This window comes from Plecotus auritus (genome assembly GCF_963455305.1).
Source record: "Plecotus auritus genome assembly, chromosome: 4".
Classification (NCBI taxonomy): Eukaryota; Metazoa; Chordata; class Mammalia; order Chiroptera; family Vespertilionidae; genus Plecotus; species Plecotus auritus.
This window is the reverse complement of record NC_137775.1, coordinates 20,290,604-20,314,328: the sequence shown is the minus strand read 5'-3', so window position 1 is coordinate 20,314,328 and position 23,725 is coordinate 20,290,604. Positions and strand designations below refer to the sequence as shown.

At 38.6% G+C, this 23,725-nt stretch overlaps 1 protein-coding gene across 2 annotated transcripts in view; it reads right to left on the bottom strand.

Moving 5' to 3' along the window:
* LAMA2 (laminin subunit alpha 2) overlaps positions 1-23,725 on the bottom strand; it is a 519,987-nt gene that overhangs the window by 340,678 nt on the left and 155,584 nt on the right. For both annotated transcript variants that reach the window (XM_080664727.1, XM_080664728.1), the window contains exon 4: positions 14,342-14,584. In XM_080664727.1, the coding sequence (XP_080520853.1) occupies positions 14,342-14,584 (243 nt within the window). The remainder of the gene's footprint in view (positions 1-14,341; positions 14,585-23,725) is intronic.

The following is a 23,725-nucleotide window of genomic DNA, read 5'->3' as shown; positions in this document are numbered from 1 at the left end:
AATCAGATACTTGGCAGGAAGTCACATTGATGTTCTTTCAAGGTTAAGGCTAGCAAATTTTATTTATTATTCCCCTCAACATTGTTCATATCAATATTCCCTCCATATTATATGAAAGAGTTTAAAATATTCAATCTGTAAAGCCACATGTTAATACAAATTCATGGGGAGCTTGAGGGCAAGTTCATGATGTGCTAAGCACATAGGCTACTGCATCAGCCTGGGTTCAAATACTGTCTGTTTCAATCACTAGCTGTATCACTTTGGGCTAATATTGCCCAGCAGTTTCCTCATCTGTAAATTGGGAACAAAAATAGTGTCCACTGCATGAGGTTATTGTGAAAGTTTGATGAGTTAACAAATGCAAAGCACTTACAATGACATCTGGCTTATTGCAAGAGATCAATAAATGTTAGTTATAACTCAAATTGTAAGTTGGGAAAAATATATTGGTTCTAATCACAGGTCATCTGATAATACACTTTTGTGTGGCAGTAGGCTAGCTCTCCATTTGGTTAGTAGTACATATTCTATGTTGATCACACAGATGACTACCCAACAACAAAAAATATTAATGTTTAAGTGCTCCCCAAGTAATTCAAACATAAGGATTTGCCTATGCCTTTGACATTTGAGAGTAGCATCAAGTAACATCAAGGCATACCACACATCCATCCCCAGGGCTCCTTCCTGGGTTAAGTAGACTGTTACAAAATTATGAGACTGAATCATATTATTTTAGTTTCCCAAAGACACATATATAATTATTGAGTAAAAATTTGAAGTTTATAACCTTAGCTTTCTTATGAGGTAGAAATAAACAAGTGATATTGTCCTCTATAGTAGTTAAGCTTGAAAATCTTGTACTTTTTGCTATCTGAAGTCTTTACATAAGGACTGCATTAAATTTTTCTCTAGAATCCATTGCCAAGAAAAAGTTTGTCTTAAAAATTTGGAAGCTCTTTTTTGTCAGACAAGGAAACTACATAATTTAACATTTTCCTTTTTTGCCCCTATTGTCTGAAATTTTTGAAATAAAATAAGAGTTCAACTAAAATAACTAACTCATTCCAGATGAGCAGTAAATGTGCTCATTTCTTTAATTCTTTTTTTTGTTCAGTTGAATTTTCATGTTTTTGTCAATTTTATATGATTTTTATGTACTGCATTTGACAATTTTCTAGGAAATAATTGGAGGTATAAAAAAGGATATCTCTTTAAAAAATGGTAATAAATTCATTCATTTTATCATCTCTTCGTTCATTCACTCATCTAGTATTATTGATCACAAATCTTGCTAAGTTTAGGGGAAAGAAAAAAAAACTAGACAAGCTTCAAACCCTCAATTTTGTTAAGGTAAGAAGAGCTCAATAAAGAATATATTTAAGAAAATTATTGGGTTTTCAGAATCAATGTGCAAAATCCATGTACTTAAAATCATTCATCTGAAACTCTAACTCATGTTCCTTTGAAAAATACCTTTTAATTGGTGAATATAAAATGAAACTCTATTTTTTTAACAAAGATATCAAAAACATACAACTAAATACATGAAAAACCCTTTACATTAATTGCCTTAGTTTTACACTTATCTCAACATGCAAGAGAGTTTGGAAATAATTAGAGCTGTTTTCAAAACCTTTAGTACATTCTTCTAACTCAATATTGTAAAATTTCATCATTGAAGGTGAATAATTTTGAAGTGAGAATGAATAAAAATCATTTAGAGTCAAGACTGGTGAATCAGTCAACAACATAAAAACAATGGACTCCAAGAAATTCCTAAACATTATGAATAACATTTCATTCATAATAAAAAATGTAGGACTATTATCCTTGCCAACACAATAGCTAGGACTTAAAGATATTAACTTAGTGTGCAAATTCTAAAGCATTGTTTACAGGGGTCCTCAAACTTTTTAAACAGGGGGCCAGTTCACTGTCCCTCAGACCGTTGGAGGGCCGGACTATAGTTTAAAAAAAAAACTATGAACAAATTTCTATGCGCACTGCGGGCCCGGGACGAGTCGGCTACTAAGCAGGACAGACAGTGGCACCCGGTGGGCTGGATAAATGTCCTCGGCGGGCCGCATGTGGCCCGCGGGCCGTAGTTTGAGGACCCCTGGAAAAGTTCAATTTATGCCTGGCTGGTGTGACTCAGTGGTCAAGTGTTGACCTGTGAACCAGAAGGTCACAGTTTGATTCCCGGTCAGGGCACATACCCTGGTTGTGGTTTCGATCCTCAGTAAGAAGTATGCAGGAAGCAGCTGATCAATGATTTTCTCTCATCATTGATGTTTCTATCTCTCTCTCCCTCTTCCTTCCTTTCTGAAATCAATAAAAACATATTTCTAAAAAATAAATTTAAAAAATTCAAATTACTTTGCAAGTACACTGCATCGCTGTGCTATAGAAGCTCAGAAAGGAAATATTCTCTGGTTTCCTGTATAATGTCTTTAGCCAGCTTGATTCCTTCCTTCTTCTTCCACTCATAGGACAAGTTTTTCAAAGACAAGATTCAGTCAGATCTCTAAAAATCTGTGTACAAATCACCAAACTGCTAGTTGCATACAATGAGGTCAGGAAGAGAAATTCTTAGTTGCATTCTGAATACACTGAAATAAATGATAGCAGTTGCCATTTATTGAGTTCCCACCTTAAGCCAACTGTTCTACATAAATCATCTCATTTAATATGATCAATGCTGGGAGATGTATTTAGACCTCTCCAATTTGAAATAAGAAAGCTGGACTTCAAAGCGGTGTCCAAGGTTACATAGCTATCGACTGCCAGACCAAGGTTCCAAACCAAGCCTGGTTTCAAAGGCCCATGTGCTCAGCGACACCACCTGTTACCATTCAAAGCTCTTCCTTCCAGACAGACTCAACTACTTCTGCCGTGGGAAAAGCATGTAGGAGAGAAAACAGACTGACGGGACTTTGTATTAAACATGCTTTGTGTTTCCTCAGGAATTTTAGAGGTTGTTACACTCACTTAACCATGTCTCTTTGAAATGAATAAACAGCAGCTGGGAAAAATACAAGTCTTACAGAAGTATTCTATATGCATCAGGCAAATTTTTAAAAATCTCAGTTCCAGATGTTAACATAAAATTAGCCATATGCTGCAAAATGATCATCCAGAATGCCAGAGGCAAAAGAAAACCAAACTGGAAAATAATTTCAAAAGAGAAATCCAAGTGGAAACACCAATTTGATTTTGTGCTAAATTACCAGAGACTGGTTATGTCTCAGCTTTTTAGAAAGTCCTCTCTTATTTATGGCATAGGATTGCAAAATTAAGTGTTTACTGACTTGAGTAACTAATGCACTGTCTGAAAGATAATATTCTGGGGCCCGTGAAGCATTCTGCTTATATGTTACTTTTGGACTGAAAAAGTAGGAATCTCTTAGGTACCCCAAAAGGTGAGATAAACAAAATAATGATTATTGTCATACAAATATATTTTGCCTTAATATTCTTATGTGAATGTTTAAATTTGCATTCAAAATAATTGATTACCTTTTTGTCCTTGATTTTCCTGGGAGGTTGGTATAGCTCTAGCACATAACTGAATGACACATGCAAACACTGCAAACTCTAAGGTGCGACCTTCCTGTCACAAACTTGAAAGCTAGCTGGTTCATTGATTAGGATGGTCAAACTAGCTAAGTCCCCGGCAAGAGTGATCTGATTTGGCTGTTGGCATGGAAGACCTTACACATATGTCTGTGGGATGTAAAATGAGGAGTGGGGGAATGCAAAAACCAGTACCTCATGGAATTCAGTAGCCTTTAGCAATGCCCAGTAAACAGCAGCATCTTTCAACTATGTAATATTCTATGACAAGACAGTGGGTAAAGATTTCATGTTAAATAACTGCATATAAAATATACAGATACTTTTAAAAGCAAATATAGAAAATATATTTTACCTAATCTTAATTCTTGTTTTCTGATTTACACACAAACAGACAAGCAAAAGGTATTTGTATTCCTAGCTCTAGAAACATCCTTTTGTAGTTTTCCTTCAGGGAATTGTATGAGCTATAATCATATCACTGGGAACCAGCAAAAATCTCATTAAGGTTTGAGTCTTTGGTTGTTCTTTAACCCTGCAGTCTTCTAATAGCATCACTTGTTTACTTCTCTTTCTGCAGCTGTGAGTTCTGGACAGAGTTATGGTGACGTTATTTTTCAAAATAATCCCAAATCCTCATTCCAGGCCAGAATATCAAAATATTGTTCCATTGGGCATATATTTTACGGATTGCTCTTGACCTAATTATTTTATACCTTTCAATATCATTTGAATTGACCTTATGCTTTATACGAGAGAGAGAGAGAGAGAGAGAGAGAGAGAGAGAGAGAGAGACTAACACACCTGGAGATAGTATTTAATATTTTAAAACAAATTTTAATGTCATCAGAAACAATGATATCAGCTCTTCACATTCTCCCTTTGTTTCCTCTTTTGGTAAAAATTACCTGTGCTATTTGCAGAAAGGAAAGTTAGACACCAACTGTGCTGCTTTTCCAGGGATAGGAATAAAATGCCCTGAACCATCTCTTCTCTCAGCCCTAATTCGGGACATTAATTAGGGCTGGGCTGAGCACGACTCACATCCTAAACTCCCCTCCCCTCCCTGCGGTGCCTCTGAGACACTCGTGAGCCTTGGCTAATGTTAAGAGTGGTTCTTTGGGTAACAAGATAGGTGTAAACACATTATGTTGCCAAGACACCAGTTCCTCCAAATTAGGACATATTGCTACTGTCCTAATAATTTGGCTTCCTGAGAACATCACTTGCAATTTTCTGTTCAAGTTTAAATGCTTTCTGCACTCAGAGAGGTGTTTTTGTTTATTTGTTTGTTTGTTTGTTTGCCTACATTGAACTTAGTCCCTGTAAATAGTTTAGCTTTGTTAGCAAGCATCGGATGCTTAGTGGGACTAACTAGTATAGTAGAGACTATGTCATAGCACCTGGACAACACAGCAGAAGTGCTGACAAAACAGGTTGCTTTGCCTTTGGCTTTTCTCTCCACTGTTTACCTCTCAATGGAAAGACTGATAAAAACACTAGAAAAAAAATGAGGGGCTAAAACATTGCAACTGTGGTAACAGTTCCATCATGCTAAAGAGTGAACTCTGTATTAAGTGACGCTTGTTGGAAAAAAAATTACAAAATAATAAATATTATAAATTAAAGCAAAAGAAACCCAAAAGCAAATGCTTTCATGCCTTACCCTGATAAACAGCCCTATTATTTTATTTTAAGCAGCACTTAATCATAATTATTGTACAGGGAAAGAAGAATTCTCCCCTAAAATCTGTTTCTGTCACATGTTTCTGCCAGGTTGGTGTTTGGAATTTTTTTCCTAGTTGTAAGCTTAAAATTCAATTTTCTCATTCTAAAACTGTTTTATAACTCAATAAAAACAGCCTCCCTATTCAATTTACTCAGATATGCAGTAGCTGAAGTAATCATGGTGAGTCAAAGCAATTTCTATGCAGGCACCCTATCTCCCATCACTCCCTCCCGCATTGATTTTCTGTGTGTCAATGATGCAGTTCTCAAAACAGGTCACTACCAATGTGTTCTCTCTCTCTCTCTCTCTCTCTCTTTCTCTCACTCTCTCCCTCCCTCCACTTTTCTATGCTAAGCATGTCTTTATCATCGTGTCCAAGACTCCAAGATGTTTTCCCTGATTTATTTAATCTCGTATCCCCCCAAAATATAATGTCTTTCAATATTTGTTAATGGAAAAATACAGCTAATGTTGAGGACTACTCAATGGCCATATAAAATATAAACCCATAAAATGTATTCATAATATCAAATCATTTGTTAGTGAACTAAGACTATATCTGGGCCATATTTCTGATGTCCTATATTTTGGGCAATGCATTTGCTTAGTAGTGATTAATGTGGGAGTTGCTCTACTGAAGCTAATTCAACACAAATGTTTATCTTGTTATAAGACAAATGGTTGCAACATAAAAATTTGTAAAAAAGAGCACAATGTTTTTCATCTGATGATAAAAAGGACAAATGTAGAGATAAGAAGAAAAACAACATGAAACCATTCTTATATTTTTTTCTATTTTTTTTCTATTTGTATTGATTTGAGAGAGGAAGGGAGAGGGAGAGAGAGATAGAAACATCAGTGATGAGAGAGAATCATGATCGGCTTCCTCCTGCATGCCCCACACTGGGGATCAACCCAGGCATGTGTCCTGACTGGGAATCAAACCATGACTTCCTAGATCATAGTTTGACACTCAAACACTTAGCCACCCTAGATGGGCTTATAATTTATTTTTCTTAAAAAAGCATCAAAGAAGTTTTTTTTCCCTTCCTTAACGTAATCTTTAAGGATGTTCACCAATAGCCTTTCAATAAGGTAATTAAAAGAGTAGTGGATAGCTGCTGAAAGTGGCTGCCAGGTTTTAAATTACTTGAAATGCCTCCATGAAGACAGCAGCTGTCACTTCTGATCCAGTTAACATCTACCAGTGACTATGCTGAATATATAAGGGTACTGGAATGTGTTCATGTAGAGCAACACAGTTCCCAGGCTTATGACTAGTAACCAATATACCTTCAGCTTCCACATGGGTGTAATGCCTGATTATTCATATGAAAAGACTATTAGATATTCTCTCCATCACTAAAAATTAAAAACAAATGCAGTCAAATGCTCTTTTCTAGCTTGTGAATATCATTAACACAGTAAAGCAAGACCTTCACGAAATAACTAGTATAAATTATTATATTTATAACCAGAGGCCCGGTGCATGGAATTCGTGCACTCGTGGGGGTGGGGGTCCTTCAGCCTGGCCTGCACCCTCTCGCAGTCTGGGAGCCCCACTATTGATCACCCCACAGAGGGAGGCCCCACCCACCGCTGCCAGCCAGGTAGCCTGGGCCTCCCTCTTTGGGGCCATCGTGGAGCCCCCTGGCCAGTGGCCTGGGCCTCCCCCTGCAGGGCGATGGTGGGCCCCCTCAACCAAATGCATTGCACCCGCCTTGGTGGTGGCAGTCAGTGCTGGGTTGCTGTGGTACCCACAGCACAGGAGGGACCAAGAGGTCAGCAGTTCAGCCCACTCACCAGTCCCTGCCCACCCGAGCCTGCTGCACGCGCAGCCTGGCATTCAATTGTCCGTTCGGTCATTTTGGACGTTACAGACCCTGGCTCTTTATATATTAGGATTGCTGTTTCAGTGAAGAGACTTGATTTCCCTTTAATAGTTTCGCTAAAATAATGTGTACATGTGAGGTTAGGTTTATTTATTTATTTTTAAAAATATATTTTATTGATTTTTTACAGAGAGGAAGGGAGAAGAGTAGAGAGTTAGAAACATCGATGAGAGAGAGAGAAACATCCATCAGCTGCCTCCTGCACACTCCCCACTGGGTAACAACCAAAGTACATGCCCTTGACCGGAATCGAACTTGGGACCCTTGAGTCCGCAGGCCGATGCTCTATCCACTGAGCCAAACCAGTTAGGGCTGAGGTTAGGTTTAGAACAGTTTAAATTTCTGCAAGTATTTCTATTCATGCCTTGGCATATATTAATCTAAGCCATAGGAAACTGCATTTTTATTGACTAAAAATTGTCAAATATTGGCAATTTCATATAGCTCAACCTAATAGGTTAGTTTTAAAAGGCACTTATCTGTTGAATAAGAAAATAAATAATTCTTATTACTGAATGAAGCTTAAGAACAAATTTACACAAGGGGAATGCAATTTTCCAACTTGTAATCTTGCCAGGGTTGCCGTTCTCCTTTGCAGAATGAGCGTCATAGGATTTTTACTACACACGATTAGAATTTAAATTGTATGTCTTACGTGGTTCCCAGGTAGCAGAATCCAGCAAAGTCATTCATTTTCGTACTGCCAATGAAAATATTTGGCTGCAGTTGGTCTGCCACAGTGCATATTAGTACACAGCCTCAGGCTAGAATGCTTTATAGTAGATTTTTCCCCAGTTTTCATTTCATAGCAGGGAACCAAGTAAAGCAGCTTCTGATATCTTTTTAAGTTTGCTTGTAAAGTATAATCATAACCATTCTACTCCTGGGTTACTTGTCTCAAGGACTTTTGATGATAGTTCTAGTGTGCTAAGAGTTTCCCTAAAGATCAGAAGCTTATTTTAATAGCTGCAAGATCCTTTGTTGTATTTTCGAGTATACTTCTGCAATAAAGATACTGGGACATTATCTTTCCTGTGTGAGATTGATTAACTGACACCCTCAGGATTTCCTCAGTAGAGATGTTGGGTAGCACTTAATTATCCACACAGTGTCAAACAGCCCTTGAGAGCAGTGGTAAATACACATCTAGAAGATGTAGGATTGGACCTAAGGGATTTAGTTTATGAAGTGAAATGATTATAAGATTTGCCATTAGAAGATCTGAACTGGACCTGAACCAGAGATTTATTTTGAACAACTCCTATTATGTGACCACAGGCAAGTTATATAACCTCAGTCTGTAAAATGATAAAAGTTTTGTCTTCAAGTGCTTCCAAATGTTAGTGACGATCAGATAAAAGAGTGTAGGAATGTGATTTGTCATTGATGAGACAAATAGTACACAATATGGTTATCGCCAATGTTATCTATAACAATCACAATACTTAACCCACTAATCCTCTTCATTTCCATAAGATTTGTATCTTCACTGAAAGGCTGTGTCCCTACTTTGGTAATGTGGGGGGCAAGGGGAAATGATAAAACAACTTCAGATCTTGCATGACCTGCTATTCCATCATGGGATGTTTGCTCAGGATTTCCGACTTGATTTTAAAAGTCACGAACAAGGTGAGTTGGGTTACCCAGAGATTTTCCAGAAAACCCCAGACATAGCAGAAAGCTGTGTCCTTGTTCCTTTCCGGTGTTCAGAGGACACACTGGATTTAAACAACAACTCCAAAAATTACTGCTTGCGGAACTCTGGACAAGTTATTTGACCTCTTTCCCTCAACTGTAAAATGAGACAAGTATTAATAGACATGAATTTATACTTGTAAACTCTTTGTCAGTGCCTGCCACAAAACGGGTGTGCAATAAATGTTAGCTTTGGTTACTATTACCTTCCTGGCCCCAGGTTAACCCATAACTCTCATCTGTTCCTTTTGGCCCTTTAAACATCAGCAAGCTCATGGTTTTTTGCTTTGCTTCAGTCCTGTCTAGTCACCCTAGCCTCCCCTAGGGTTGACCCCACAAAACACCATGGCATGGCTTTGCCACTTCATGTGCCCCAAATCTCAATTAAGGCAAAGCCAACTCAATCATCCTGCAATAAGGGTGGACTTAGCCAATGCTAGCTATTGAACCAGAAAATTTGCTATCATATCATATAGCCCATAAGGATGCATTGCCATAAGTGACCTAATTTGGTCTTCATTGCCATACGAGGAATGTATTACATAGTTTACTTGTTGTCCACGCCCCATGGCTAATCAGTGGCAGAGCTATATTTGAACACACTACAAGACAGCCAGCTGTGCCTCTGGCCTTCTACCACAACTTTGTGCTCCGTACCCAGCTCTACAGAAGCTTACCCTCTTGTTCCAGTTTAGTACATTTGGCTAGATCCTATTCTACAACACGGAGATAGCAGGTCTTACATCTATTGCCCTCTCCTTAAGATCCCCTTCTCCTTTGGTTTCTGTGGCATGCATGATTTTTTCAGCAAAGCTGCATTAATTTAACAAGGATTTATTGATACTTCCGAGACACAATATTGCTGGGGGGAATCTATAAAATGGTCAACAGAAATCCTCTTAATTTTATCTTTATTTTATTACAAAAACAGAGAGTTTAAATGAATCATGGGTTTGATGTGTGTGAGTGTGATTCCAAAATATATCAAGTGTTCTGTGTATTTCAACTGGAGTTAAGCATTCTGTTTTCTGGAGGATGCCAGGTGAACTTCCTGGTAATGAGGCACTTCATGCTGTTGTTCCTGGTATTCACTGGCCCCATGTTGGTCAATGCAAGAATTCTTTTCAGAGAAAGGATGTCTGAAGCCCCTAATAATTATTCCCCTCACTCTCTTTTCAAAATGGATACAAATTAGTGCTACCTTGCTGCTTCTCTGCAGAGTAGCAACTCCACAGGTAATTGGGAAATGCTAGTTCCTCATTTCCATTCCCACATTTCCACATAAACTCACACAGGCAATCACGCTATGCCCTTAACAATATTACATCAAAGAAGGATCTCAGGAACATTTATTAATTCAGAGTTGGGTTTATTTCTCCATGTTCCAATATTTTCAATTCTAAGGATCACCATAATGCCAGGTGATAAAAAGAGGAAGAAAAAATCCTGTCTCTCTCTATAAAAACCTGTCACATAGGAAATCAAAATAATATCAAAGCTCTATGTAAAATTTAGAGAAAAAAGGGTGTCTTCAAGAATTAATGATGGGTTATCCAGGGAATTTGATATAAGCCTGCCATGTTTCAGAAGCAGAATCAAAGTGAATCTAGGTTCCATTTGAGTGGCAGAAAGAGAATGGGAGGGATTGTGGGAAGAAGGAAAGGAAATCATATGTAAATAACTTAAAGGTGTCTCTGCAGCAAAAATTATTATGGCAATCATGAATGCTTAGTTTAGCAGTCTAGTGATAACCTGAAGAAATTAAATGTAATAATCCCAGTCACAAAAAGGGGAGAATCTCATATAACAGAAAAACAAAACATTTATTACCATTTTAATTCTAGGACTCTTAAAACAGTGCCACTAATACAGCCCATCCTTGTTAACATTATTAAAGCCACTTCTTCATACCATTAATAACCTAGTTAAAGCTCAACGTTTATTTATTCAACTAAACCCACTTAGATATTCAGTTCACCAAAGCCAACCATGTTTCTTGTCAGAAAAATGCTAGTCTCTTTTATTCAACTGGAAGTGGTTAGAATGACTGATACTCTTTCTCTTAATAACTGATGACCTGGTCCTCTCCAAAGTTTGGGAAGGCTGAAAATATCTAAACTATAAGCTGAAAGTAGAGACATGAAAATCCCCAGGAGTACTTGTTTAAAACATACATTCGGGCCCTAACCGGTTTGGCTTGGTGGATAGAGCGTTGGCCTGCGGACTCAAGGGTCCCAGGTTCGATTCCGGTTAAGGGCATGTACCTTGGTTGCAGGCACATCCCTAGTGGGAGGTGTGTAGGAGGCAGCTGATGGATGTTTCTCTCCCATCGATGTTTCTAACTTTCTATCCCTCTCCCTTCCTCTCTGTAAAAAAATCAATAAAATATATATTTTTTAAAAATCATGCATTCGGCTTCCTGAGCCTTCCCAATTCTACTAAATTAAAAGCCCTGTTCCGCCGAAACCGGTTTGGCTCAGTGGATAGAGCGTCGGCCTGCGGACTGAAAGGTCCCAGGTTCGATTCCGGTCAAGGGCATGTACCTTGGTTGTGGGCACATCCCCAGTAGGAGGTGGGCAGGAGGCAGCTGATCGATGTTTCTCTCTCATCGATGTTTCTAACTCTCTATCCCTCTCCCTTCCTCTCTGTAAAATATCAATAAAATATATTTAAAAAAAAAAAAAAAAAAAAAAAAAAAGCCCTGTTCCCAGGAATAGCTATCTCTCAAAGGCCCCCTGTGATTTCTAAGTCCAGTTTGGGAGGAACCACTACTGCAAGCATAGTTCTCAGTGGTGCCCCCAAGTGGCAGTTCTTGTCAGCAGTTCTCCGGGCAACTGCTTTCTGTGGAGGCAGCAATTGGGCTGATAGAAGCCCAGATGGAGTTGGCTCCCTGCAGCACAGCTAGAGAGGGATGTCTATGTAGCTCAGTGGTTCCCAACATGGGGCACACGCCCCACAGGGGGGCAATTTGATTTTTAATAAGGGCAATTCGAGAATGAGTTATTAACAGTGAATATTTTGCATTTCTTATGGTTCTAGGGGCCTCATATGCAGTACATAAATATATATTGTAACATATATATACATTTCAGTTCTCTATTATATGTTTTAAAACTTTATTTGCTACTTTTTCATATCACTTCATATTATTATTTTTTTAACAATTTCTTAGTGATTTCTTCCTCAGTACTTCAACTGTCCTTTCGTTCTTTTATTTTTCTCTTTCATAGATGCCATGTTCTTTGGAAGCTTGTTTAGACCAAGTTAATGGCCTTTTAGGCTTCCTCCATGTGAACAGGAGTTCACTTTTTTGAATAATAAGAATGATATGTCACCAGGTTGGGGGCGGTGGGGAGGGACATCAGGATTTTAGAGATGCTTAGGTGGGGCATAGCCAAAAAAAGGTTGGGAACCACTGATGTATCTGTTCCACCAAAGTGATGGAGGCCTTCTGCAGTCTATTGCTTCACACCCTGTAATTCCTATTTGGGATCTCAGAATCATCCTCCAAGAGCAAGGCAAGGCAGAGTCCTTGCTGAGCCCTCTCTTGCCGGTAATGATAGAAAATTGCCTTTTGGAAATGAACGTCTTCCTTGAAGACTTCGGCTCAAAGCCTCCTTCTGTCTACAGGCTGGATGTCAGTGGACTGGCCATGCTATCATCCCTGCATTGCCCTCCGTTCCCCCTCCTTTGCCAGGCAAGCACTGAGACTTGATCATAGCTCTGTGTGACCACCTCTTTTTCCCTTGAGTGCAAGCCCAGGATGCTGGACTGCAGGAGTAACCTTTCCTGGAAGAAGTTGAACCTAGTTATCTAGGGGCTAGGGTACTGCCTCAAAACACTTTCTGGCATATCTCCACAATGAACATTTATTGATCCCTATAGGCGATGTGAGGTGGAGGGCAGAGAAGGTACCAAGCCAGAGAGTGACCGGGAGTTTAATGCTCCAGTAACAATAACATTGGCTGAGATTATGAATATGGGTTTTCTGATAATGTGAATGTAAAAATGATATTAGCTTCAGGTATATGGCTTACTGAGGAGAGAATACCAGACATGAATATCAACAGAGATGCACACAGCAGGTAGGCCAAAAGGAGCCAGGCCAGACAGATAAATTAGGGAAATATAATGAGAGTTCAAGTCACTTAGCTAAGGTTTGGGTATTTGAGAGGAAAATAAAAATAATAACAATAATAACAATAGTAACTACACAACAGTTATTATTTCAGTAATAACAAAAATAATTAATGCTTACAGAGCACTTACTGTATATGCCAGCACTACTCTAATACTTTAAATATAATCCATTCAATCTTTTGACAATCATATAAAGTAAGAACTATTATTCCATTCCTAATTTATAGGAGACAAAACTGAGGCACAGAGATGGCTCAAAATCACACAGCTGGTAACAGGTAAAGCCATGGTTTGAATCTGTGGCTTAAATCCAATGAATAAATCTAGAATCTTAACCACAGGATAAAAGATGCCACAGAGAAGTAGAATGCTTTTGAATTCAGCATATATTAAATACTAGAGGCCTGGTGCACAAAATTCGTGCACTCGGGGGGAGAGGGGGTCCCTCAGCCTGGCCTGCAACCTCTTGCAATCCAGGAGCCCTCAGGGGATGTCTGACTGACAGCTTAGGTTTGCTCCCCACAGGGGAGCCAACAGGCAAACATCCTTAGCGCTGCTACGGAAGCGAGAGAGTCTCCCGCCACTGCCACTGCATTTGCCAGCCATGAGTCTGGCTTCTGGCTGAGAGGTGCTCCCCCTCTGGGAGCACACAGACCACCAGGGGGGCAGCTCCTGCGCTGAGTGTCTGCCCCCTGGAGGTCAGTGTGCATCATAGCGACCGGTCATTCCACAGTTTGGTCGATTTGCATTTTAGCCTTTTATTATATAGGATTTGATAAGCAAAGCCTGACCAAAGAAAAGAAACCCACCATAGCCCTATGTGGTGACAGCAAAAAACAACACAAAACAAAACAAAACAAAAAACCCATAAAAAAAAATTTCCTTCTTTTAGGTCCTTTGTGTGAATTTTACTTCTTTCCAAATTCACCTCTTTTGTCCCCATCTTCAGACCAGAGCATAAACAGAATTAAGACTTCCTTTAAGGTCTCAATCCTTCTTTAATCATTAGCAATCCTCATTGTCAGAAAAGTCTTTTTATATGTAAAATTAATCATTGACTTTCCAACTTAAACCCATTTCCTCCTCTCTGATCTTTATTGGAGATGGGAGATATGTACTAGATGAAGGTAGTTAAAATTCTAATCACCCTGGGTTTTTCCTTTTTATTTAATAACTCATTTAATGTACTTCTATGAAATCTTATTTTAAAATACCCCTGACATTAATTACTGATATATTCAAGTCTTCCTGACAAGCCTGTTTAGCCATCTTAAATATAAAGTTATGGTGAGTTTTCTCTTCTTACCTCTCCATTTTCTAAGGGGTGTATCTTGGAATAAAATGAGGTGCAGATGACCTCGTCGTCTTTGGAGTATGATGGTGGTCCAGTGCGGGGGTAAATATTGTAGAGGGTCAGGCACTCTGTATCCGTCACTGCATGATACTGCCAGGGCTTGTATTCAATATCATCGAGTGAGCGTTCCAAGATCCAGTTTCCAGGCCGAGGCGAGTTAGCTGCTTTCACAATCACATACGCAATCTGGAACACCTGGGGAAGGGTGACAACAGTGTGTAACTGAATTCTAAAGTATTCTCACATTTTATATATCAAATAGGAGGCTTAATGCTACAGTGGATTTTATTTCAGATTTTATTCTATAACCCTTTATGTTCTGTGAAATGATATTACTGTTACATGTTCATCTTTAATACCTTCTTGAAAAGATGGGATGTTTCATTTTGACAGCCATGCCTTTAAAAGAAATGAATGAAGCTTGGATTTTAGCTCTCTCACAACTCATTGGCATTATGTCACCCGATTGTTAAGTTCCATTATAATCCTGATCACCTTCCTGATTATAAAGCATTCATTACATACCAATTTACTCATCTTACTGTGTTACTGAGTATAAAGTATGAGTTAGAAATTCCATGTGTGAATGATAGTGCTTGATATTTTAAAAGATATGCTTATTTATATTACCTAATCCTCCAAAAGTACCCCTTAGATGGAGTTAGCGTGGGGCAGTAAAACCTACACAGAGCTTTGGAGGCATAATCCTGCATTCAAGTTGTGGCTTCAGCATATATGTGACCTTGGGCAGATTATTTTACTTTTCTAACTCTGAGCTTCCTGTTCTGCAATTAGGATCAATAATTAGTACACAACTGAGAGACCATTTGGATTAAATGAGATAATATATGCAAAATACCCAGCAAAGGACTTGGCAGTAAATACTCACTAAATGTCACTTCCTCTACAACCCCAAATAGAAAATAATGGAAAAGAAATTCTAGTACAGCAGATAATTGATTGAAACTGGAACATATTAAAAGAAAAGTTTCTGTACCTTCTGTACTAGAGGTAAATGTGTAAAAAAAGGGGGGGGGCGTCAGAGTGACAATAGAGGGGAATGTGGCAATCCTCTATTTTCAAATCTACATCAAATTTGAAGATGTAAAAAAAAATACCTGGGATGTTTTGTAAAAGTGCATATGTGTGCATTCACCAGTTCAGTCCCAAAGTCTAAAAGGATCATGTGCAAACATTGAGTCACATCTATGTGCAATGCTTTGGGTAGAAAAATACATACAAACTAATTTAATTTACAGTCCCATCATCCATGGGTTGGTAACATTGTAATAATGAGACATATGAAAAATATACTACTAATAAAGCAACAATATATGTTTATGCTCTGAGATATGGAAAGCTTAACAGCTCTAAGGTCACTGGAAAGGTACAACTGGGCAGGTGGACCCGCTAATGTGATTAAAGGTTCCACTGGGCTGCAGAGGAAAACCTGCAAGAAATGTTCTAGAAATAAACTTGATCTGCTTGAGTTTTGATATGAGACCTTAATGAATACATAAACAGTCTATATGGTAAACTCTAAGGGACTGAATTTAAAAATATGAAAGGTTGGTATAGAGGGGCAATAGGAGTGGGTCTGAATGCAGGTCTTTTGAAATGGTCTGAGGTCTTTTGAGATCTTTACTAGAAGGTGGGAACACTTATGTTTAGTGAGGAAAAAACCACCAGCCATCAAATGACTGAAAGGAGGCTGGTATTTGCTTGCTTTCTAGGCACAGTTGTCACAAAACCAGTGGTAAACATACTGAAATATTTCTGTACTTGCTGGTGAATTGCTGCAGCCTAAGCCTCCCAAATGCCTCCTGTCCCCTGAGACCAGCTGGTTAACCTCAGCACAGCAAAAATCAGCCAAGACATCTCTTCTGATTGGTCTGTACTTTGTTCTGTTTTATTTTTTTAAAAAATATATATTCTTATTGATTTCAGAGAGGAAGGGAGAGGGAGAGAGATAGAAACATCAATGATGAGAGAGAACCATTGATTGGCTGCCTCTTGCATGCCCCCCACTGGGGGTCAAGCACACCTGGGCATGTGCCCTTGACTAGAATGGAACCTGGGACCCTACAGTCTGCAGGCTGACACTCTACCCACTGAACCAAACCAGCTAGGTCTGTTCTGTTTTATTAAATACTAGAGGCCCGGTGCATGAAATTCATGCACTCAGGAGGGGGGGCAGGTCCCTCAGCTTGGCCTGTGCCCTCTCGCAGTCCAGGAGCCCTTAGGAGATGTCCAACTGACAGCTTATGCCCACTCCCTATGGGCCTAAGCTGTCAGTTGGACATCCTTAGGGCTGCTGTGGTGGTGGGAGAGGCTCCTGCCACTGCCGCTGCGCTCACCAGCCATGAGACTGGCTCAGGGCTTCTGGCGTTGAGCATCTGGCCCCTGGTGGTCAATGCACGTCATAGCGACCAGTCGTTCCACCATTGGGTCAATTTGCATATTACCCTTTTATTATACAGGATCGCTGCAAGTGGGAAACATAAATCTTTATTTACAAGCTATACAGATAAATATAATTGCAGATAGACACACATACCTATGTTTGTGCATAATAAGTACTTAAGTGCACTTACGTTTGGGGGAAAAATATACCTGATATATTAAGGTTGTTACCTATGGGGTATGAGAATAAGGAGTCAAAGAGAGAAGGAAAGGAGCTTTTTTGTTTTTAATTTTTATTGATTTTTTACAGAGTAGAAGAGAGAGGGATAGAGCGTTAGAAACATCAATGAGAGAGAAACATTGATCAGCTGCCTCTTGCACATCCCCCACTGGGGATGTGCCCGCAACCAAGGTACATGCCCTTGACCGGAATCAAACCTGTGACCCTTCAGTCCACAGGCTGACACTCTATCCACTGAGCCAAACCAGTTAGGGCAGGAAAGGAACTTTTATTCTTCCTCCAATATCCTGCTGTATTTATTTATTAAAAATAAACCTCTTAGCTCTTAATAACATTACTTTAAAAATGAAGAAAAAATAAAAGCAAATAAATATCAGATAAAGGATAAGAATAGGACAAATATGGAAAATACTTCATCAGCCATTATTCAAAATATTTGCTGTTTCTGCATTTTTAAGGTGTTATTCATAAGGAAATATTTTAGACATTCCATATTCAACAACTCATTCACATGACATTTCTTTATAAAGAAATTCACTGAAGAACATACCTATTGATTAATCTGACAGAACACAGAGAAATGTCTCTATTATAAATATAAAACACTCTGGTCCTAATTTCTGGCAGTATTTGTGACAACATTACTAAAATGATAAAGAATACAAATAACTAAAGGGCTCCTAAAGGGCATAGATGCTACAATCCTTATTATAATTTGTTTGACACTGTGGGTATTCAATATTTATTAGATTTAATTGAATAATCAAAGTCACTATAATAGGCTTCCTTCTTACTTCTATTAGCATAACACTGTGTGTGTGTGCACACGCGCCTGTTTGTTTGAGCTTCAATCCCAGTCAGCACTAGCCTATTTTATCACTTGTGGGAAATAAGACATATATAGTATACATCCTATTATGCCTCTGTGAACTGAAAAAATTACTTAAACCCTTTTATCCTTTATTTTATCCAAATGTGTCTTTTTCCAAAGTCAAAACCCTGGAAGAGATACTGAGATAATGAATACAAAACACTGCGTGTTCTCTGGAAAAATAGAATATACATAAATATCTCATTTTAGTATCTTTCCTTATAGAAAAATAAATTGTAGAGATTTTTTTTAAAAGTAAAAATATAGCAAAGCATAATTAGAGGTCATATGTATGCAATAAGAGAAATAAAGATACACTGAGGTTATGGCTAAAGAATTTTGTTTAGAAATCAGGTCAGCAAGCCAGTATAAGAGGCCAAATTCTCTTGAGTTGCAATGTGGATATATATATATATATGACTTAGGAATTTCTGTGTAGGCTTCGGAATAATAGATAAAATCCATGAAATAAAGTCATACTAGAAACCCCACAGACTCCTTCTGTAATTCAATATAATGGTAAGCATTAAGTGACATGAAAAAGCAACCACTGCCTTAGAGAATATTAGAAGAGGCCCACTTCAAAACAATATCCCTCTTTCATTTATTTTCTATGGATTCTTTCACATTTCATGCAAAATTAATTAAACTAATTGGCATGTATTATTTTGAATAAACTGTTAAAAATGTGGTAGACAGCATTATTGAAAATCACAATGAATAGAAGTATTCTTTGAAGATGTCAGAGAATGGCTATGAAAATTTTAACAGTGATTTTCTTAGTATTCCAATTTTAATGACCCTTAATAGAATAATTCTCTTTAGGTACCTATGCTACTTTTATTAACTATGTCTTCTGTTTTCAGCATAAAAACTCTTCAAAATCAGTAGTTATGAAGTCATATTTCCAGATGAATAAAACCCCAATCAGTATGGGGTACAACAAGGAAAGAAAAAAGAACTCATTATGAGAAGTACAAAAATGTAACAGCTAGGTTTGATAGACCTTAGATATCAACCTATAATTCCCAAATATTTCTCTGTTGGAAGGCACTTTTTACAAACCTGATGCAGAAGAAAAGAATCCAAAATAACTTTGGAAATAAGTTTGACATTTTATACATAACCAAGTGAATTTTCTATTTCATAATCCATTCGTATGTCACCTAACAAAATATTATGTAATTACTTCACTGATACAGGACTGAATTAGATGTTTCTGCTATACTAAGCAGTACATTAACAACTTAATCTCTTTTAGGGTAGAATTGGAGAACAGAATCTTTCTAAAGAATCCTTCAGTCCCAAAGTAGCAAGTTACGTACAATCACCATCATATAGAGCAGTGGTTCTCAACCTTTCTAATGCTGCGACCCTTTAATACAGTTTCTCATGTCGCAACCCACAGGTTGAGAACCGCTAGCAGGGTCACCTAAGACCATCGGAAAACACAGATATTTACATTACGATTCATTAACAGTAGCAAAATTACAGTTATGAAGTAGCAATGAAAATAATGTTATGGTTGGGGGTCACCACAACATGAGGAACTGTATTAAAGGGTCGTGGCATAGAAAGGTTGAGAACCACTGAATTATAGAGTGATGCTTTCCAATGTTTTTTACATCACAGCACAGTGTGAAATATTGGCACAGTGCTGGGGTAAAAGGAGACCTCATAGCCCTAAGTGAGCATCCTAGGGGCTTTGGCCAGTCTGCTGCCCAGGGGCAGAATATCTTAGCTCACCTATAACCAATTGGTTCTGATACCCAGAACCAATTTCTCTCACATGTATTGTTGGATCTAGATTTAAAAAAAAAATCCTCTGCTGTGACTCTAAGGAACCCACTTTATCCTAATTTCTTTGTCCTTAGAAGAATTTCAGATCTAGGAAAATGTTACCAAAATAGATTGTGATTTAGAGATTTTACTGAGGCTTTTTGAGTGTCACTCGCACACAGTTAAGAGAGCCAGGCCAGAATAAGACTCCTTAATGATGTAACAAAGCCATGGAATCTGTTTCCTATAGGCTGATCTCCAAAAAACCCATGAGAATATTGATGAAGGCCACTCTATATGGAAAATGACACTTCATCCTTCACATAAGACTTGAATTATCTCTTCTATTTCTTGTTTCCTAATCTCTCAAAGACTATGTGACCATCTAATTCTGCCCACTGAGCTCTGCCTCCTTCCCCACATGGTTGGCTGCTGTGAATTACCTATATCAAGTCCACATAACAAAACTGTTTCATTTTGAAAGAGGCTTGGCAATATTCTAGCACCTGTTCTTGCCCATAATATGAATTTTAACATTTTCATGTGCTGTCATGCCATCTCTATTATACTTTGAAAACTCATCTGTATTCCTAGTTCTAAAAGTGCGTTTATCAATTTTTCGTATTTATCCATAAGGGTAAATTGGCTTTGGGAAAGTAAAGAGAGTTATACAGTATCAGAACCAGAAAGGATCCTAGAAATTTTAGTTTTCAAGCCCAGTATCCATTGGAATGTAAACCCCTGTGTTTGAGTTGATGGTTGTAATTCATATTATCTGCTCTTTTACCTGATACTTTGAAAGAGAGAATAAAGAAATAAAGTAGAAGCCACTGACAAAGAGAAGAGGATGAGGAGAGTTCAACATTTTTCTAGAAGGGCCATGGGAACTAGCTAATGAGGAAGAGCAGTGGTCATGGCCTAACAAGTACTCAAAGTAGCCATTGCCTGGGGGGAAGTCCAATAGGACCTCACAGCAGCAGGTCTGACCAGAAGCAGGGCTGAGAAGTGGGCTGAATGTAGGCAAGCTCTTCCTCCCAGCAAACATTTCTGAGCAATGGCTCATTATAATATTAAATGGCTATATTAGAATTCTAAATGGCTCATTATAATATTAATATATAATATTAAAATTCTTTGAAGAGATCATTGTACAGATTTTAATAATACTATTTTGAAAGCTAAGTTTACATCAAGCTCCAAAATAACAAGTGTTTAAATGAGAATCTAAATTTTAAAAAATAACCTGGAAATACATCCAACTATTACTTTCTGGATGAGTTTCATGGCCCTTTCTAAATTTACACTTACTTCAAAAAACATAGAATAATGTAACAGGGAATCCAGAAACACAGTTTCTTCCAGACAAGTTCATATGAATCATTTCACATACTGAAATGATCTGTATTTGTCACCCAGGTATAACATGTGGTCCATTTATTCCCCACCCCTACAATTGCCGAGTGTGAACTTAATAAGTTGCAGGTAAGCAAATGAGATATTTCACCTCAGGGTAAGTGATTCCCATGTTGCCAGAGAAACAAAAACATTCTGCCCTCAATTAAAACAGATTTTTTATGCTCACATTAAACTCATGTGAAGTTTATACATTTGAAAATAAATTACTCTACCACTCCAGAATTTCTAAGAAACAATAATCTAACTGGATAACTAATAATAATGCTTGGAAGATAAAATGTTCAATTATTTGGTGAAATTATATTTTAAGTGTTTTAATCATTGCCTAACTACTCATGGGAAAGTATTTGAAGGATTTCTCTACCTTACTCTACAAGAAAAAAATCTCAACTTCTATTTCTGAAAAATATCATTAATTTTCAGCTCTTCTAAGTTAATATATAGATATAAAGCAATTTCATTTTCCATTAAAAATATTAGTTTTTTCCCCCCTAGAGCTGGACAAGTTGATTATAAAGTTGATTTGGAAGAATTAATAAGCAAGAATAGCCAAGGAAATCTGAGATGGAAGAGAAATGAGTGGAGGGTTCTATCCTATCTAATAAAATAGTAATATGCAAATTGACCATACCTCTGCTACACCCACAAGCCATACCCACCAGCCAATCAGGAGCAAGTATGCAAATTAACCCACCCAAGATGGCTGCGGCCATGGAGAGAGCAGGAGGCTTGGGTTTCCCCAGTAATGGAGGAAGCCAAGCTTTCCGCCTGCCCTGGTCTGCCTTGGCCTCCACTTCAGACTACAAAGTTTCAATTATAGAAGATAAATAAATCCCAATAAAAATGGCGGCAGCCACGGAGCTGGAGAGAGCAGGAGGCTTGAGTTACCCCCGGCGATGGAGGAAGCCAAGTTTCCGCAGTCCTGGCCTGCCTTGGCCTCCGCTTAAGGCTACAAAGTTTCAATTAGAGAAGATTAATAAATCCCAGATACCAGGGCCTCTGCTTGGGTCACTGGGGGCATGGCCAGCCTGCAAACCACCCCACCACAGGCCCCTCACCTAGGCCACCCCACGCACCAAGGGAACCCCAACCCTGATCCGGCACAACCTTCAGGGCAAACTGGCCGGCCCCCACTCGTGCACCAGGCCACTATCCTATCTAATCCTATCTAATAAAAGAATAATATGCAAATTGACCATCACTGCAACACACAAGATGGCTGCCCCCCATGTGGACACAAGATGGCCAGCAGGGGAGGGCAGTTGGGGGTGACAGGGCCTGCAGGGAAGGGTAGTTGGGGGGACCCAGGCCTGCAGGGGAGAGCAGTTGGGGGGTACCAGGCCTGCAGGGAAGGGCAGTTAGGGGTGAGCAGGCCTGCAGGGGAGAGCAGTTGGGGGGTACCAGGCCTGCAGGGGAGGCCAGTTAGGGGCAAACAGGCTGGCAGGGAGCAGTTAGGCATCAATCAGGCTGGCAGGGGAGTGATTAGGGGGTGATCAGGCTGGCAGGCAGAAGCAGTTAGGGGCAGTCAGGAAGGCAGGCAGGCGAGCAGTTGGGAGCCAGCAGTCCTAGATTGTGAGAGGGATGTCCGACTGCCTGTTTAGGCCCGATCCAGGTAGGATCAGGCCTAAACAGGCAGTCGGACATCCCTCGAGGGGTCCCAGATTGGAGAGGGTGCAAGCTCGGCTGAGGAACACAGACCCCCATGCACGAATTTCGTGTACCGGGCCTCTAGTTGTTAAATGAAAAAAGCAATATGGAGAAAATTGCGGTTCTATATGATGCTACTGTTTACAATGAAGGGGACCTCTCAAGTGATGGTCCTATGGCCACTAACATCTCCAAAAGAGAGACACCTGTACATTTTCTGCAGGGTAATGGAACCACACAGCATCATCTATAAGCAGTTGTGCCAAATCAGAACAAGTCTCTTAAATGAAACTATCATTTACACAAAATACAGTAGTAAAGGATACACCACTACACCACAGGGATATAAAATTCAGAATGTGAAAAGTTCTATTGGACAAACAATCGGGTTTCTTAAAAAAACAAATTGCAAGAAAGTAATAAGTAATGAGATTATATATTAAGAGTGATTTAAGAGCTATATCAAATAAATGCAATATATGACTTCAGGAGCATCCTGATTCAATCAACCATTAAAATATTTGGAAAACTATGAAACAATTTAGAAGTGAATGGGATGAATCTGAATATTTTCTGTGTACTAAAGAAGTAGTACTAATAGTATTAATTTTTAGGTGTGACAATGATTTTGTTTACAGAAGAGTCATATCCTTCAGAGATACATACTGAAATTTTTAAAGAGAAAGGGGTATATATGGAATTTGCTTGCAAATTATCTGGAGGTGTGGGTAAGTATAGAATCAATACAAGAAAGTTCATGAGTTAATTCGTACAGGTGGATGTTGGGTACATCTGAATATATGGTACTCTCTATACCATATGTATGTTGTGAAATTTTCATAATCAGAATAAAAAGATCATTAATACATCTCATTTAAATAAACAAATAAATCTCTTTGACATAATGATTTTACCACTACTGGTAATTTAGTGCTTGCTCTTAAAAACATTTAATGCCTTTTCTTTACTATCTTGATAA